Source organism: Vigna radiata, unplaced genomic scaffold, assembly GCF_000741045.1.
Source record: "Vigna radiata var. radiata cultivar VC1973A unplaced genomic scaffold, Vradiata_ver6 scaffold_183, whole genome shotgun sequence".
Lineage (NCBI taxonomy): Eukaryota > Viridiplantae > Streptophyta > Magnoliopsida > Fabales > Fabaceae > Vigna > Vigna radiata.
The window spans coordinates 531502-546305 of NW_014542001.1; the positions used below are offsets into that span (position 1 = coordinate 531502).

Below are 14804 nucleotides of genomic sequence, written 5' to 3' on the forward strand. Positions count from 1 at the left end.
TATAAAATTTAAAAGTTTTAAGAAGTTTTCTCTAGAAATTAAGCAATGGTACTATGATACACTTTTACATACATTTAATACATAGTATAAGTATAAGGTAAAATAATCATAAAAATGTAAAATTTTTGTATTTTTTAAAAAAAAAAGAGAATAAAAAGTAAAAAAGAATAGTATCAAATGAATGTAAAAAAGTTAAACGTGTCAAACAATATTTTTCCTAGAAATTGTTGAAAGAACCGATTTTTAAATTTATGAAAAAACTCCCACTACAAATGCTCTCAGTAAATATCCAGTGATAAGGATTACAGGTATGAAGGGTTAAATAATACAGAGACAAGTGAAGTAGAAAATCGTGTACTACCTCGTCTTTCCTACCTTTCTGTCTGCTTAATGATGCTTCTAATTTGTCTGTTTGTTTGTTCGGCCTTTGCTGTAAATTCACCACAAATATAAAAGTGAAGCAGTGTTTAAAGAGTAAGGAATGGTCTACATCTTCATCAGCAAACTTAAATGGAGATAAGATACTTTCAATGTCCAACCATGGTGCTAAAGAGGGCATAGTAACTTAGAGACTAGTGCTGCTATGTTTGGATGAGATACAACAGTAGCAGAACACCACCTCATCATGTCAAGCAATGCATTAACTCTTTTTATCTTGTTTCTTAATATCTCCTTGTGTCCTTCCATCTCTGCTCTGAACCAGGAAGGCCTCTCTCTACTGTCATGGCTTTCAACCTTTAACTCCTCCGACTCTGTCGCTGCCTTCTCTTCATGGGATCCAACCAACAAAGATCCTTGCACATGGGATTACATAACATGTTCCAAAGATGGTTTTGTGTCAGCGATCATAATAACATCCATAGATATGCGTAGCAGCTTCCCCACTCAGGTCCTTTCTTTTGGCCACCTCACCACTCTTGTCATCTCAAATGGAAATCTCACAGGTGAGATTCCAGGTTCAGTGGGAAACTTGTCCTCCTTGGTCACTTTGGATCTTAGCTTCAATGCTTTGTCAGGAAGCATTCCAGAAGAAATAGGAATGCTAGCTAAGCTGCAGTTGTTATTGTTGAATTCCAATTCCTTGAAGGGTGGAATTCCAACTACAATTGGAAACTGTTCAAAGCTTCGGCATCTGGCACTTTACGACAACCAGTTATCAGGAATGATACCTGGAGAAATAGGCCAGTTGAGTACTCTCGAAACTCTTAGAGCAGGAGGAAATCCAGGTATTCATGGAGAAATTCCAATGCAGATATCAGACTGCAAGGCCCTTGTTTTTCTGGGACTTGCAGTTACTGGGGTTTCTGGGGAGATTCCACCGAGTATAGGGGAGCTTAAAAATCTCAAGACACTTTCAGTCTACACGGCGCATCTCTCAGGTCATATCCCAGCAGAGATTCAGAACTGCTCAGCCTTGGAGGATTTGTTTCTGTATGAAAACCAGCTTTCAGGAAACATTCCTTATGAATTGGGCTCCATGCCAAACCTGAGGAGGGTGTTGCTGTGGCAGAACAACTTAACTGGGATCATTCCTGAAAGTCTTGGGAACTGTACAAATCTCAAGGTTATAGATTTCTCTTTGAATTCTTTGGAGGGTCAGATACCTGTGACTCTCAGTAATCTACTCTTTCTGGAGGAGTTTCTTTTGTCTGATAATAGTATTTATGGAGAAATACCTTCCTATGTTGGCAACTTTTCCAGGCTAAAGCAACTTGAATTGGATAACAACAAATTCTCCGGGAACATTCCACCTGTTATGGGACAACTGAAGGAACTCACCCTCTTTTATGCCTGGCAGAATCAACTGAATGGAAGTATACCAACGGAACTATCCAACTGTGATAAACTTGAAGCACTTGATCTTTCGCACAATTTCCTCACTGGCTCCATTCCAAGTGCACTCTTTCATCTTCGGAATTTGACTCAGTTGTTGCTGATATCAAACAGACTTTCAGGTCAAATTCCAGCTGATATTGGCAGTTGCACTAGTTTGATCAGGTTACGGCTGGGATCAAATAACTTTACTGGTCAAATTCCACCAGAAATAGGTCATTTAAGAAGTTTGAGCTTCCTTGAGTTGTCAAATAATCTACTCAGTGGAGATATTCCCTCTGAGATAGGTAACTGTGCTCATCTAGAATTGCTTGACTTGCACAGCAATGTGCTGGAAGGAACCATTCCTTCATCGTTGAAATTCCTAGTTGGTCTTAATGTCTTAGATCTTTCGGCAAACAGAATAACGGGAAGCATTCCGGAGAATTTGGGTAAACTTAAATCTCTAAATAAATTTATTTTAAGTGGAAACATTATCTCTGGTGTAATCCCAGGGACACTGGGGCAGTGTAAGGATTTGCAGTTGCTGGATATAAGTAACAATAGGATCACTGGTTCTATTCCAGACGAGATTGGTTATTTGCAAGGATTAGATATCCTCTTGAACTTGAGTTGGAATTCTCTTAGTGGACCCATTCCACAGACCTTCTCAAATCTCTCAAAACTATCCATCTTGGACCTCTCTCACAACAAGCTCACAGGTACACTCACGGTATTGGTTAGTCTTGACAATCTTGTGTCTCTAAATGTCTCCTACAATAGCTTTTCTGGTTCTCTTCCTGATACAAAGTTTTTCCGGGATCTACCCTCCGCTGCATTTGCTGGTAACCCTGACCTTTGCATTAGCAAGTGTCATGCAAGTGAAAATGGCCAAAGCTTCAACAAGTCAATAAGAAATGTTATTGTCTACACTTTCCTTGGGGTTGTTTTAACTTCTATTTTTGTCACTTGTGGAGTAATTTTAGCTCTCCGGATTCATGGGGGAAACTTTGGCAGGAATTTTGATAGTGATGAAATGGAATGGGCTTTCACTCCATTCCAGAAAGTCAACTTCTCCATCGATGACATTTTAACAAAGTTGTCAGAATCAAACATTGTCGGAAAGGGTTGCTCAGGAATTGTTTATCGTGTAGAGACTCCAACGAAACAGATTATTGCAGTGAAGAAGCTATGGCCAATAAAGAAGGAAGAGCCACCAGAGAGAGATCTGTTTACTGCAGAAGTTCAGACACTTGGATCAATAAGACACAAGAATATAGTGAGACTATTAGGTTGCTGTGACAATGGAAGAACTAGATTGCTCTTGTTTGATTACATATGCAATGGAAGTTTGTTCGGACTGCTTCATGAAAAGAGATTGTTCTTGGATTGGGATGCCAGGTATAAGATCATACTGGGAGCGGCTCATGGTTTAGAATATCTTCATCATGATTGTATCCCTCCAATCGTCCACAGGGACATTAAGGCTAACAACATCTTAGTAGGTCCACAATATGAAGCTTTTCTTGCAGACTTTGGCCTTGCAAAGCTCGTGAGTTCCTCAGAGTGTTCAGGGGCCTCTCATACAGTTGCAGGTTCTTATGGATACATTGCTCCTGGTGAGTATAAAAGCTTTTGTCATTCTAAAACAGCAGTTCCGTTTAAGAAAACTTTCAGTGTTACATCATTGTTTTTCAAAAAGTCAATAAAAAAATCACTGCCTTTCTATACTTTAAGACATTCCTTTACACTCTCTTTTGGTACATAATTAAAAAAGGTTTGCATGCTCACTTTAAGACATTTATTTTATTTTAAAATTAGGCTGTTCTTTCTATAATAGTTTCCTGAAACCGTATTAGAATTAAGAGCTATATCCTACTTTAATCTTCTTTTATTCTTCTTTCGTATATTTTGTCCATTTTGGCTCATTATCCCTATGTATGACATTGTGACTGCTGACTAATCACCACAGCATTATCTCTCAAACTGCAGAATATGGATACAGTTTAAGGATCACAGAAAAGAGTGATGTGTACAGTTTCGGTGTTGTACTTCTTGAGGTCTTAACGGGGATGGAACCAACTGATAACAGTATTCCAGATGGTGCCCACATTGTCACATGGGTTAGCAACGAAATCCGAGAGAAAAGAAGGGAATTTACGTCTATCCTTGATCAGCAACTAGTATTGCAGAGTGGAACAAAAACCTCTGAGATGCTTCAAGTTCTAGGAGTGGCTCTCCTCTGCGTGAATCAATCACCAGAAGAAAGGCCTACAATGAAAGACGTAACAGCAATGCTCAAGGAGATCAGGCTTGAAAGTGATGACTTCGAAAAACCAAACTTTCTCCATAAAGGCATGGTTGTGAATCCAAAAGCAGCAGTTCACTGTTCAAGTTTCTCCAGATCATGTGAACCTTTAATAATAGAATCCACATCTTCTTCTTCTTCTTAGACACCAATTTCATTGCTAGATTTGTTAATTTTTCTTCAAGTGACAAATTATTTGTATAGATTAGTATTATATGGATTTGGATCCTTCTCTTTAGGAGATATGATCTTGTTAGAAAGAGAAAGGCACAAACATAATTGGTGGATTCTGCAAACACGATAGTTATTGTTTAATAAAAATTATGCCTCTCTCTATTCAACAAAGACCACATGTCTATATCCTTTTACTCAAGAACAATATGTTATCTAATGGCAATTCCTCACTACACAATTATGTTCTTTCTGTAGATAAATTCGAGTTAAAAACAAGTCAGATAACGCCAGAAACTTGCATTTCAATGACAAGTATCAAAGTGTTGCTTGTATTGCACTAAAATCCATGAAGAAAATGCTCCAGGACTAGTCCCACTGACACAATCTAAGAACCTGCTTTTGCCGACAACAGTGGCAGAAGTAAACAAATTAATAGTGGTAGCGTGCCACAGACCTTTGGTTCAATTAACCTTGCTAATAATGACTTGTTAGAGAAGGGGCCTCAGCATAAGAACAAAGCTTTCAAGGGACTGGAGAGATGGGCCATTGAAAAGCAAAGAGCTGACAGTGCCTTCTTTCCTGGCATAAACCTCTAAAGCGCAAAATTATAGAGAGAAGAGAAGCACCTGGACCACAAGCCTTCATAAATGTCCCACCAATTATTTATGTATAGATAGAGATAGCTCGTGCCCATGTCAGTGAAAAGAAGTCCTTGCTTTTATTCATGTGATTGGTGACCATCCTTGGCCCACACATACTTTGATACATCTTATCTCCCTGGTTACAAACCAAGCAACCATCAAGATTAACTACTATTTTTCCCTCACAACACTAAACTCTGTAATCAGATCACTACTTCATATATCTACTTCTTTTGCCCAGTAACAAAATACTGCACGTAGTTCAGTTTATGTACAACAGCTTTTCATTTGTACTTTATATAGTTCTCTTTGGATAAAGTTCTCCATGACAAGAAAATGAATCAAAGATATACTTAAAACTGTATCCAAACACGAGAAAATTTTAATTTCTTATTTTTTTTATTCTCTAACAGCACAGTTTTGAAGGCTTCCTTTTGTATGATCACAAACCCACGGTCAACCATTGGAAACAAACAAACTATAGCTATAGCAACGTACAGAAATAAGCATCCAAGATTTTTTTCACTCGGCACTAAATTGATGGATATTATAATGACAGTAAGATAATATGAAAATGATAAATGAGGAAATATAGAACTTCGTGCATCAGCAACAAAGAGAACAAATGGAGCACAGCAAACCACGTTTGGAGGAAACAACAACAGGAGACAAAGAGGTAGACACAGATGAATCTATTCAAGAGGACAGAACGGAGTAACTACTGGTGTTTTTGTTTCTTACAAACACAAACACATATAAATTAACCCTACTGGTGTCAGGATAAGAACTGAAGAACTAGAAAACAGTCAAATGATGAAACCATAATGACTATAGTTCAAATTCAAGAGACTTTCAGAAGTTAAGGTGTGAATGCTTCTAAACAAAATGTTCATTTCATGTTTGCATGTAGTTTCTTTATTCTCTTGAGCATGGTCTGGTTTTTTCAAAAATCTGAACCAAATCATCACAACTTGTTTGGATTTTTTTTTAAAAAAAAAAAAAAAAAAAAAAAAAAAAAAAAAAAACTAAGTTATACATTTCTAAAATAAACTGCTTTGGATTTTATTGAAGAAGGTGGATACTGTTTTGAACCAGAAATTAATTTGAAAAATCAGTTCTAAAAGTTATTTTATGTGAGCTTAGGTTTTTGAAATAAAGTGTACTAATATAACATCATTTTTATGCATATATCTTCTTCCTCATAACTTATTACGTATTATAATGATAGAGAGATATAAACACGAAAAGAATAATATCATACAAAGTAAAGCATTTTTTCTCCAATCTTTTTTGTGTTTTAGCTTCAATAAAACTGGCTTTAAAAGAAAACCATATGGAACGTTTTCTCTTTCACCTTTGTACATCTCTCTCCCTACCACACATTACAAATTACAAGTTTAGAGATGTCTGTTTTGTGTTCCATCCACTCCATTTTACGGTAAAAATAGGACATTCATACAAAGAAAAGAAAAGAAAAAGTAAGAAAAAACAGCAGTAGTTATGGCACGTGAAAGGCATTCTCTATTTCCCTCCACTTACAATACAACCATACAAATAGGGTACAAGAATTTAGGAAAGTCCACAAAACGTAGAAGTAAAGGTTTTGTTTACTATAAAAGTCTATACAAAGGGATATTCAGTAAGTTGAAAAGAATACATTTTCTCCGAAGTGAATTATCATTATATTAGTGTTATGTTATTTGTTTTTTTATATTTTTTATAGTAATATTTATTTTTTATAAAGTTTTCTTTTGTCAGTAACTTACTTCCGTTAATTCTATAATAATAATTCTGTTAAAGTATGTGGACCTCTCTCTAAGTTTCTGCAGACATTTTTCTTTCAGTTTTGTTTAACAAGCATTATCATCTAAATTAAAAATGTAAGAAGATAAAATTACTAAAGTATTTTCGTCCTTAAAAAAATACAAACAGTGGCATTTAACTAATAACGTAATTTCTTACATAAAAAGTAACTTACTATAAAGAAAACCTTAAAAACTGAATTACCACTATAATTGTTTCATCATAAATCTTTTTGTGCTAAAGTAATAACAGCAGAGATATTAATTATAAGTAAAGTGTTTCAGGTAAAGGTGAGGAATAGACAATGCTTGATGAATAAAAAAAAAAAAAGTGGAAGCAAGGGTAGTGGAGGATGATGGTACAAGTAAATAATTGTAGACAAAACACAAGGAACAGAATACTTGGTACTTTTTAGGGGTCCATAACTTGGTACTTTAAAGTTACTTCGTTTACCTGTTTCGCCTCATTAAAACGGTTAGGCCATTTACATTGAAAGAACTGGACCATGTTATGATGGTCTTCAGCAACCGCAAAACTTGGTAACTGGAAAGTATCAATTATAAGACAAATCACACGGACACCACATCATGATTTCTCAATTATGCGTCCCAAAAAGAGAGGCCAAACATGAGATGAAATTATATTAATGAACTTTACTTTGGTTTTATAAGTATACTTTATTGTCCTATATTATTAATGCATAAAATAAATAAAAAGCTAATGTTATTATACATTACAGTGTAAATAATCCATTTCAAGTTCTACACATTAAAAATGAGAAGAAAAAGTTAAGCATTACATTGTAAAACAGTATGACATCATAAATTGTCGTGTAAGTGGATAGATAGGATAGTACATGGACATTGTACTCTTAGAAAACATCATAAATAGCTTATAACAAAAGAAAATATGATTGTATTTCCAGGAGGATTGCAAAACAAATTTCATGACATTATTACAGTTACAACATAAGATACAAAGAACAGTGACACCCGAACCTCGTGTGACCGAATGGTGGTTTCAATATTTTCATCAGCTCGATTTAGTACACAACTTAAGTGAGATAGCAGTATCCATAAGAACCACAGATGACACCATTTCCTTGAATGTCACACTTACCAAATTTCTAGGTGGAGAGGAACACTGAGAAAACAATAAGCAGGTGTAAGATTGTAATATGGTTTGTGAAATTACATAAAACAATAGAAAAGCCTGAAAAAGAAACTTTAACTCACTGAATAGTATCTTTTGAACAAGATAATTACGGTTTATCGATCAAAACTTCTTCCCCGGATGCCACTTTATGCTGCATCCAACACTTTATACACGCAGAAAAACAACGTAAATGTAACATGCCTAAGCTTGAAAGACTCTCAAACAATTTAAAGGACAACAATATGTAGAAAGTACCTGGGCTTTTGCACTGATGGTACCGGTTGGCCACTAAGAACACGATCTATTGCCAAGCTCAAGTCTCTTTATATAGAAATTTAAATGGTTACTACTGCCAAGAAATAAAAAATGTTTGAATAATTGTTTGATGCTAATTCAATATAAGAAACCAACCTTCCAGTGACTGGTACATTATTACTTGGCCGTGAATCATCAAATTGGCCATGATAAACCAGCTCAAATGGCCTTCGACCAGCCTGTTATTAATCGATAGAAATATGATATATACACTGACACTTGAGGGTTTAGTTTCACCCCAAATCAAAATCACGGTGATCAATGTGCAGTACAATGAACAATGATGGTTGTAATAGTAATTGCCTTTTTGAAAAGGAAAAATTCTGGGGTACAAACAGCTCCAAAATCCTGTGCAACATCCTGCGACTGCATAAAAAAATCCACCATATATCAGTGTTTAACGACATTGCAGATAAAGCTTGTATTCAATTTGAGTCATTGCTATCAGAAAAGACCTTCTAGTTTTCATATAAATATGCTAGAAAATGCCGAACTTTTAAAACATTCTGAATTGAACATATGGATAATAATAATAATAGCAATAATAATAAATTATTGACATTCAATATCTGATTCTGATATTCACATCAAAAAAATACATACATTAGTTGGTGAATTAAATAATTCAATAAAAACAAAAAATTGATTGGCCTCCTTTTTCCACATGGTCTTATGGTCTTAGGTTTTAATGGCAGAGTTAGGATAACACTGTTTAATATTATTTTAAGTAGTTGGTTATTTAGGTTCATCGTCCCAGTATCAACCTGATATTCACCCATGCTTTACATGGAAAATGATTATGTCATTAACTAGGCTAAAGGAGTCCAACTCCGATAATGTTACTGAAGGATGTAAAAGCATACCTCATCGTATAGGTATGGGAAAGGATATTTAAACAGTTTAGCATCCTCAGCCATGAATTCTGGACCATCCTGTGAGGCACAATTCCAAGTTGCACAAGTCATTCAATACTTTCAATGTAGCTTTATTCCAGGATATGAAGTTACTAGAACCTGGGGGTGTGTGGCTACGGAATTTGAAGATATAGCAACAACAGCAAGTCCTTTCTGTAAAAAGAGGAAAAAAAAATTCTTATAACAGATTTAACTTGTGCAAGTCCAACCTGCAACGATAGAAAGTAGTATGTTTCTTCCCGGATAATTGATTTGATTACCTCCATAAAGAATTTTGTAAGCTTTACAATGTCTTTTTTCAGGTGCTTAACGAATGGACAGTGGTTGCATAGAAACATAACCTGCATGAACACAAATAATAGGAAGATGAGCAGGGTCTTACTTTTCCTATTGTCATTAATTTAGCAACTAGAGAATACAAATGTCACCAAATTAGCAACTAGAGAAAGGTCTTAATTTATGCATCGTAATTCATAAAGAACAACAACCATAACACTTGACAAAATTTTAGCCACGAAAGTGAGTTCCCTCAATTTTTGTTAGCTTGTACGAACGTAGACATAAGCATCCAATAAGCAAAAAGGAAATTACTTATTTGCTGCTATTATTCTGCAATATCTACTTTAACCAATTACTACCTTAACACAAAACTTGCATGAAAATGCTAAAACTTGGACAGTTAAACAAATTCTTACCAATTATACATTAAAGACTACAAACATAACATAAGAAGAATAAAGAATCAGTGAAGTGAGCAAAACAAACAAAGTTAACAAAAGGCAAAAAGAATGAAGATAAGTGGCATCTTACCAGTAGAGCTGGATATGCTTCAAAATCTTCTAATGTCCAAACCTTCCCCGTAAGGGGCTCCGGAAGCTAATACAATTTCAATCCATCCAAAAATAAATAAATAAAACATATAATAATTACTCCATTCCATGTTTCAAAGAAAACAAAAAAAAATATGGAGAGAGGGGAAGTTAAAAACCTCGAATTGCGGTGCCCTGAAGCCCAAGGTAACACCTTTGGACTCGGTTCTAGAAGCCCGAACAAAAAATGTTGTTGGGGATAAATATTTTTTGCGCTGCAAGCGTACGGGTTGAAAACCCAGGTTTGGAACAGAGCATGCTTGTGAGAATGCGAAGGCAGTTGCAGAAGAACCTAACTGCAGAAAAGGTGACCCAACAGAAGACACTTTCGGTCTCAGTCTCAATGCCATTGCTGTGTCACTCTTACTCCAACATTCACTTCAACCTCAATTCTCCATCATCATCGTCATCATCAATATCATCCTCTTCTTTCATCACCCCTTCATTCTTTTCTGGTCTTCGTTATTTCACACTCATAATGGGCCTATATTGTAATAGATCATCTCTAAAACCCAATTATTAGGGCCTTTAAAATAAAAAAAAATATAACTGGGCTAAAAAAACATACCTGTTTAGGCTTGGACTCCTGCTGCTGCTGCTGCTTGGTCTCTTTTCTTTTCCTGGATCTAAAAATTGATTAAGATTAAATGTTTGTTTAATTAAAAAAACTTCTCCGTAAACAACAAAAAAAAAATAAGATTTTACATAAAATAAGTTATATTATACATAAAATCAAAAATTAAATTTAAGAAATTTAATAACAACAACTTTCGCCAGTATAATATTATTTTATATTACTTTTATGATAAAATTATCTTATAAATAAGGTTATTTTCTTTTTGTTTTTTTTATTTTATTTTATTAGTTATATATGTATACTTTAATTATAATATGATAATATTTAATTGATATTATTTTTCCATCCGAATATTTAATGCATAAACATATTTACGGTTTGAAAATTTGTGTGTATACCATGAGCATAATTAAAATATTCTTAGAAGATTTAATACGTAAATATAATGCAAGTTTGAATCACAATAATAAAGAGTTTGGAAAAATTTATTTGTGTACTGTTGCTTAAACAATAAAAAGCAACTTTGCATAAAAAATATAATTATAGAGAAACAACGACTGAACATAAAATAAGTTTTCTAGCTAATAGTAAAAATAATAAGAATAGTAGACAAGAGATAAAAATAGGAAAATAACCTTAATACATCGATGTTATTAAGGTTTCGATCACTTATGATTTTGAGTGAAGCTTGAATCATATGTTTTTAAAAATTTTATTATTAGCCTCAATAGAATGGAGGTGTAAGCATATTGAGCAACTCAGACTTAGAGAGATTAGAATTGCATAAGTTCATAGGTGGACATATTGACTAATTAGTAGGAAGAAGATACATGTAGAAGATGCACTAGCCATTGCTGGATATTATTACAAATAATATTTGACAATCAATGTCTAAGTGTTTGGTTTTGTTACACGTGTCGCAATGTCAAGAATACTATGATTATCATAGTTATAACTACATAACATTGACATATGACTTAAATTCAAGATATGAATGAACCATTGTAGCTTACTTGTGATAGATATACAAGATCTCTCTTTTACTTAGAAGAACGAGACATATATAATAGTTGTTTTCTACTATTTATTAAAAGTAAATAGCTACTAAGGAAGAAGTATCAATTAATCAAGAGTGAACACAAGTCATCTATCATGAAATCCTTTTGGTGACAAGAAAATTTCTTCTAAAAATAAGTTCATTACTTGTACTCCGTTAAGGTGGCAATTTAAAAATGAATTTGAATAAATTTAAACATAAATTACCTCATTTATTTGTCATTTTTAAGGTTGGCGGATTGGGATGCTTAAAAATGAATTGAAAATGGAAAAGAAGATTTTGAAAGCATTAAAGTCCAGATTTAACAAGTGCAATTAAAATGCAGTTAATAAGATTGGTTGACAAAAGGTAAATGAGATTGCAAAATAAAACTAAAACATCTATTACAGTGTAAATGGGTTAGTGTAGAAATGTAAAATGTAAACCAGTGCATGAAAACATTGTAAAAGTAATGTAAACAACATTAAAAGTAGAAAACTAAAAATTAGAATTAAACACCAGAACATTCAAATTGTATAGCACAAATAGAACGAAAATTACAAAAGAAAGAATAAAGAAGTAGGAGAACCAAATTGCATTTATAAACTAAGAAGATAAAATTTTAGAACTCCAATCACCCTAGACCAAAGAAAATGTACAGAACAAAACCAGTCCTAGAAAGGGTGTTGTTTTATGTTCACCCCTTTTATATGGCTACTATCTCTTAGATATATGAGCAATAGAAATGAAAGATACATTCCTACACAAATATCTAAAGAGTTATTGACAAAGGTTGTAAAAAGATGTTTTTCCTTCTTATATGATTGTATCTGTATACCCACAATCTAACATTATATATATTAATCCAATGTGTATCCACAATTTAACATTATATATATTAATCCAAGGTGTATCCACATTACACTAGTCCCTCAAACTAAGTATTGTTATTGTTTACCAATACGTAGGAGTTTGTGTGTTAGGTTTTATTCAGCTAGCATTTGTGACTGTTTGTGTAGTCATAACTCTTCGACGAATAATGATCATGAGGTTTCAAAAGTTACGTCGCTTTGTAAGATTTTGTTGTCAATTGTGACAAAGGATGTGAAGCGTCAGATTTCTACAATTATTTGGATGTGATTTACTTCAACGGTTCAGATCAAGTGATTGTTTACTTCTCATTCCTATAAATAGTAATGGAGCTGGTTAATCATTTTCATTTTTTCCTTCTCCTAGCTCTACTCAAACTATCGGCTTTTCTACATAGAGGTAATAATAATGTCTTAGTCTTTTAGTTTTTTGTTGTTTAAGACATTCATGGTCATGATGGTATATGGTATAGGTGCAACCTTGTTGTCAATATCAAAGCCACGTTCAAGTAAGGGAACGATTGGAATGAGCATTCAACTGGCCAATAAGGGTATTGTGGAGGCTAATTAACAATAGTAATAATGAAGAGGGTAGTTCTCCTAAGGAGAACACTCAGCACGACACAACAAATATTTATATAAACGCCTTAAAGGAAGGCGATGAACTGGGTTTTCTTGAACAACTAGGGTATGATTGGGTCAGCCATGAGGATTACATTACACAATACTTGTAAGGAAAGCATTTATGCGCTCTAAAGAAGGTGGTGGACATGGTCAAAGGAGATATTCTTGATAGTGTAGTGATGTTTGATAATGACATATTTTACCATGATTTCAGTGATGAATCAAGAGAAAATGTCAACCCTTTCTTAACTTTTTACCTTGTAAATCCTAGTTTTCTTTTAGTTTGTTAAGTGGTTGCACCCAAAGTTTTAATGAGATATTTTGTTCACTAATCCTTGCTTTCATGTGCTTAATGTAATTGGAAGAAGTCTATGCATCAAATGAAGGCACTGGAAACCAAGAAAAGCATGAAGAGCAGCAAAAATGAAGAACCAGAATTCTGCTGAAATCAGGCTTGGGCCCCCCTGGCCTAAGGGGGCTTGAGCGCCAGTGCACCAGTTCCTGAGTTTGACTGTCGCGCGCCTGAGCGCCCCATTTTTGGGGGGCTTGAGCGCCAACTTTGCTAACATGGCAGATTTGCCCTATTTCACTTGAAGGCGCGAAGAGCTTTGTATCTTTTGCAAACCAGACACATTTTCTTTGCTTGGGAGCTCTTGGAGGCGAGCTAGGAACTGTGGGAACAGTCCTTCTTCATCTTTGGGTTCTCTTCTTTCTTTCATTTCCACCATTGTTGTAAGCTTGAGCTCTCCATTCATGGAGAGCTAGTTTCATTATTGTTGGGGGATTGTTGTAGCCACTGAACTCTTATGTAAATCACTTTGTTTTGAATGAATATATGTCTCTTTCATTCATTGTTAGTGTTTAACTCCTTCTCTTAATGCTTGTTGTGAAGTAGCTGCCCATGACTTGATTTTAGGGTTTGCTTAATATTGGGAAATGTTGAGTAAATCTGGACTTGGGTTAAACACCTAAAGGAAATAGTGTCTAGGGATAGAACTAGCACCTTTGGTTGTCTTAAAATCTCATTTCTTAATGCGGGTGAACTTGTTAGGTTGCCAAGGGATTGGGATTTAATAAGTGAATCTAGGCTCTTTCTACCAAGGGATTGGGGTTTNAGTAAATTAGTANATTNACATTGACATATTAATGAAGAGGAAGTGATTTTATTTGCATAAGAGTGAAGTCGGTGAAAGCATACTCCCAACAATACCATTCCATTTCATTTCTAATCTTACCATTTCCAAGTGTTTGAGTGCTTAAGATCACTTTTATCATTTATGTTTTATAGTTACTTTAATTGAACGAAAATTCATACTAAAAGGAACTATTCTTTAGCTTAAATTAGTTAGTAATTATACGAGAGTAAAGTAGTAACCGAGTCTCTTGGAAAACGATATTCGGTCTTACCGGTTTTACTACTTGCATGATTTAGTACGCTTGCCAAAGTCTCAACAATGTTGCACATTGGTAAGGAAACAAGCATGTCTTCCATGCCTACAAGGGTTCAATGGATGAGTTCTTTTATGCTTATACATGTTTGTTTGTTGAATTAGATATCTGCCTTCCTTTGTTAATATTTCACTATGGCAATACTTTGCAAACTCAACATGGTGTTGAACCAACTACACCTGAATGGTTGGACTGCCATGTAGGTCTTTTATGTTTTGTGTTGAGTGTTGGCCTTGACGGCTATGCTTACCCTGTTCC

The 14804-nt window shown here is 34.5% G+C and overlaps 2 protein-coding genes across 2 annotated transcripts; one reads left to right on the forward strand and one right to left on the reverse strand.

The window, feature by feature from the left end:
• The first annotated feature begins 257 nt into the window (after positions 1-257).
• On the forward strand, positions 258-4465 carry LOC106778913 (receptor-like protein kinase 2). The gene is made up of 2 exons (XM_014666915.2): positions 258-3431; positions 3805-4465. Exons 1-2 carry the CDS (start codon positions 626-628, stop codon positions 4263-4265), a joined length of 3267 nt encoding a protein of 1088 aa, XP_014522401.1. The 5' UTR covers positions 258-625; the 3' UTR covers positions 4266-4465.
• A 3086-nt stretch (positions 4466-7551) lies between these two features.
• LOC106778883 lies at positions 7552-10455 on the reverse strand. The gene is made up of 10 exons (XM_014666883.2): positions 10111-10455; positions 9933-9998; positions 9383-9463; positions 9222-9275; positions 9072-9140; positions 8512-8574; positions 8305-8387; positions 8149-8214; positions 7974-8056; positions 7552-7881 (listed from the first exon to the last, which is right to left on the reverse strand). Exons 1-9 carry the CDS (start codon positions 10339-10341, stop codon positions 8014-8016), a joined length of 756 nt encoding a protein of 251 aa, XP_014522369.1. The 5' UTR covers positions 10342-10455; the 3' UTR covers positions 7552-7881; positions 7974-8013.
• Positions 10456-14804: the final 4349 nt, after the last annotated feature.

Excerpts from the sequence above, each read along its gene's own strand:
- LOC106778883 (XM_014666883.2), bottom strand. The coding sequence starts at position 10,341 with ATGGCATTGAGACTGAGACCGAAAGTGTCTTCTGTTGGGTCACCTTTT. Across the intron at positions 9,999-10,110 it reads TCAGGGCACCGCAATTCGAG|CTTCCGGAGCCCCTTACGGG; the intron begins GTTTTTAACTTC and ends AAATTGTATTAG. Across the intron at positions 9,141-9,221 it reads CCGTAGCCACACACCCCCAG|GATGGTCCAGAATTCATGGC; the intron begins GTTCTAGTAACT and ends TGTGCCTCACAG.
- LOC106778913 (XM_014666915.2), top strand. The coding sequence starts at position 626 with ATGTCAAGCAATGCATTAACTCTTTTTATCTTGTTTCTTAATATCTCC. Across the intron at positions 3,432-3,804 it reads TTATGGATACATTGCTCCTG|AATATGGATACAGTTTAAGG; the intron begins GTGAGTATAAAA and ends CTCAAACTGCAG.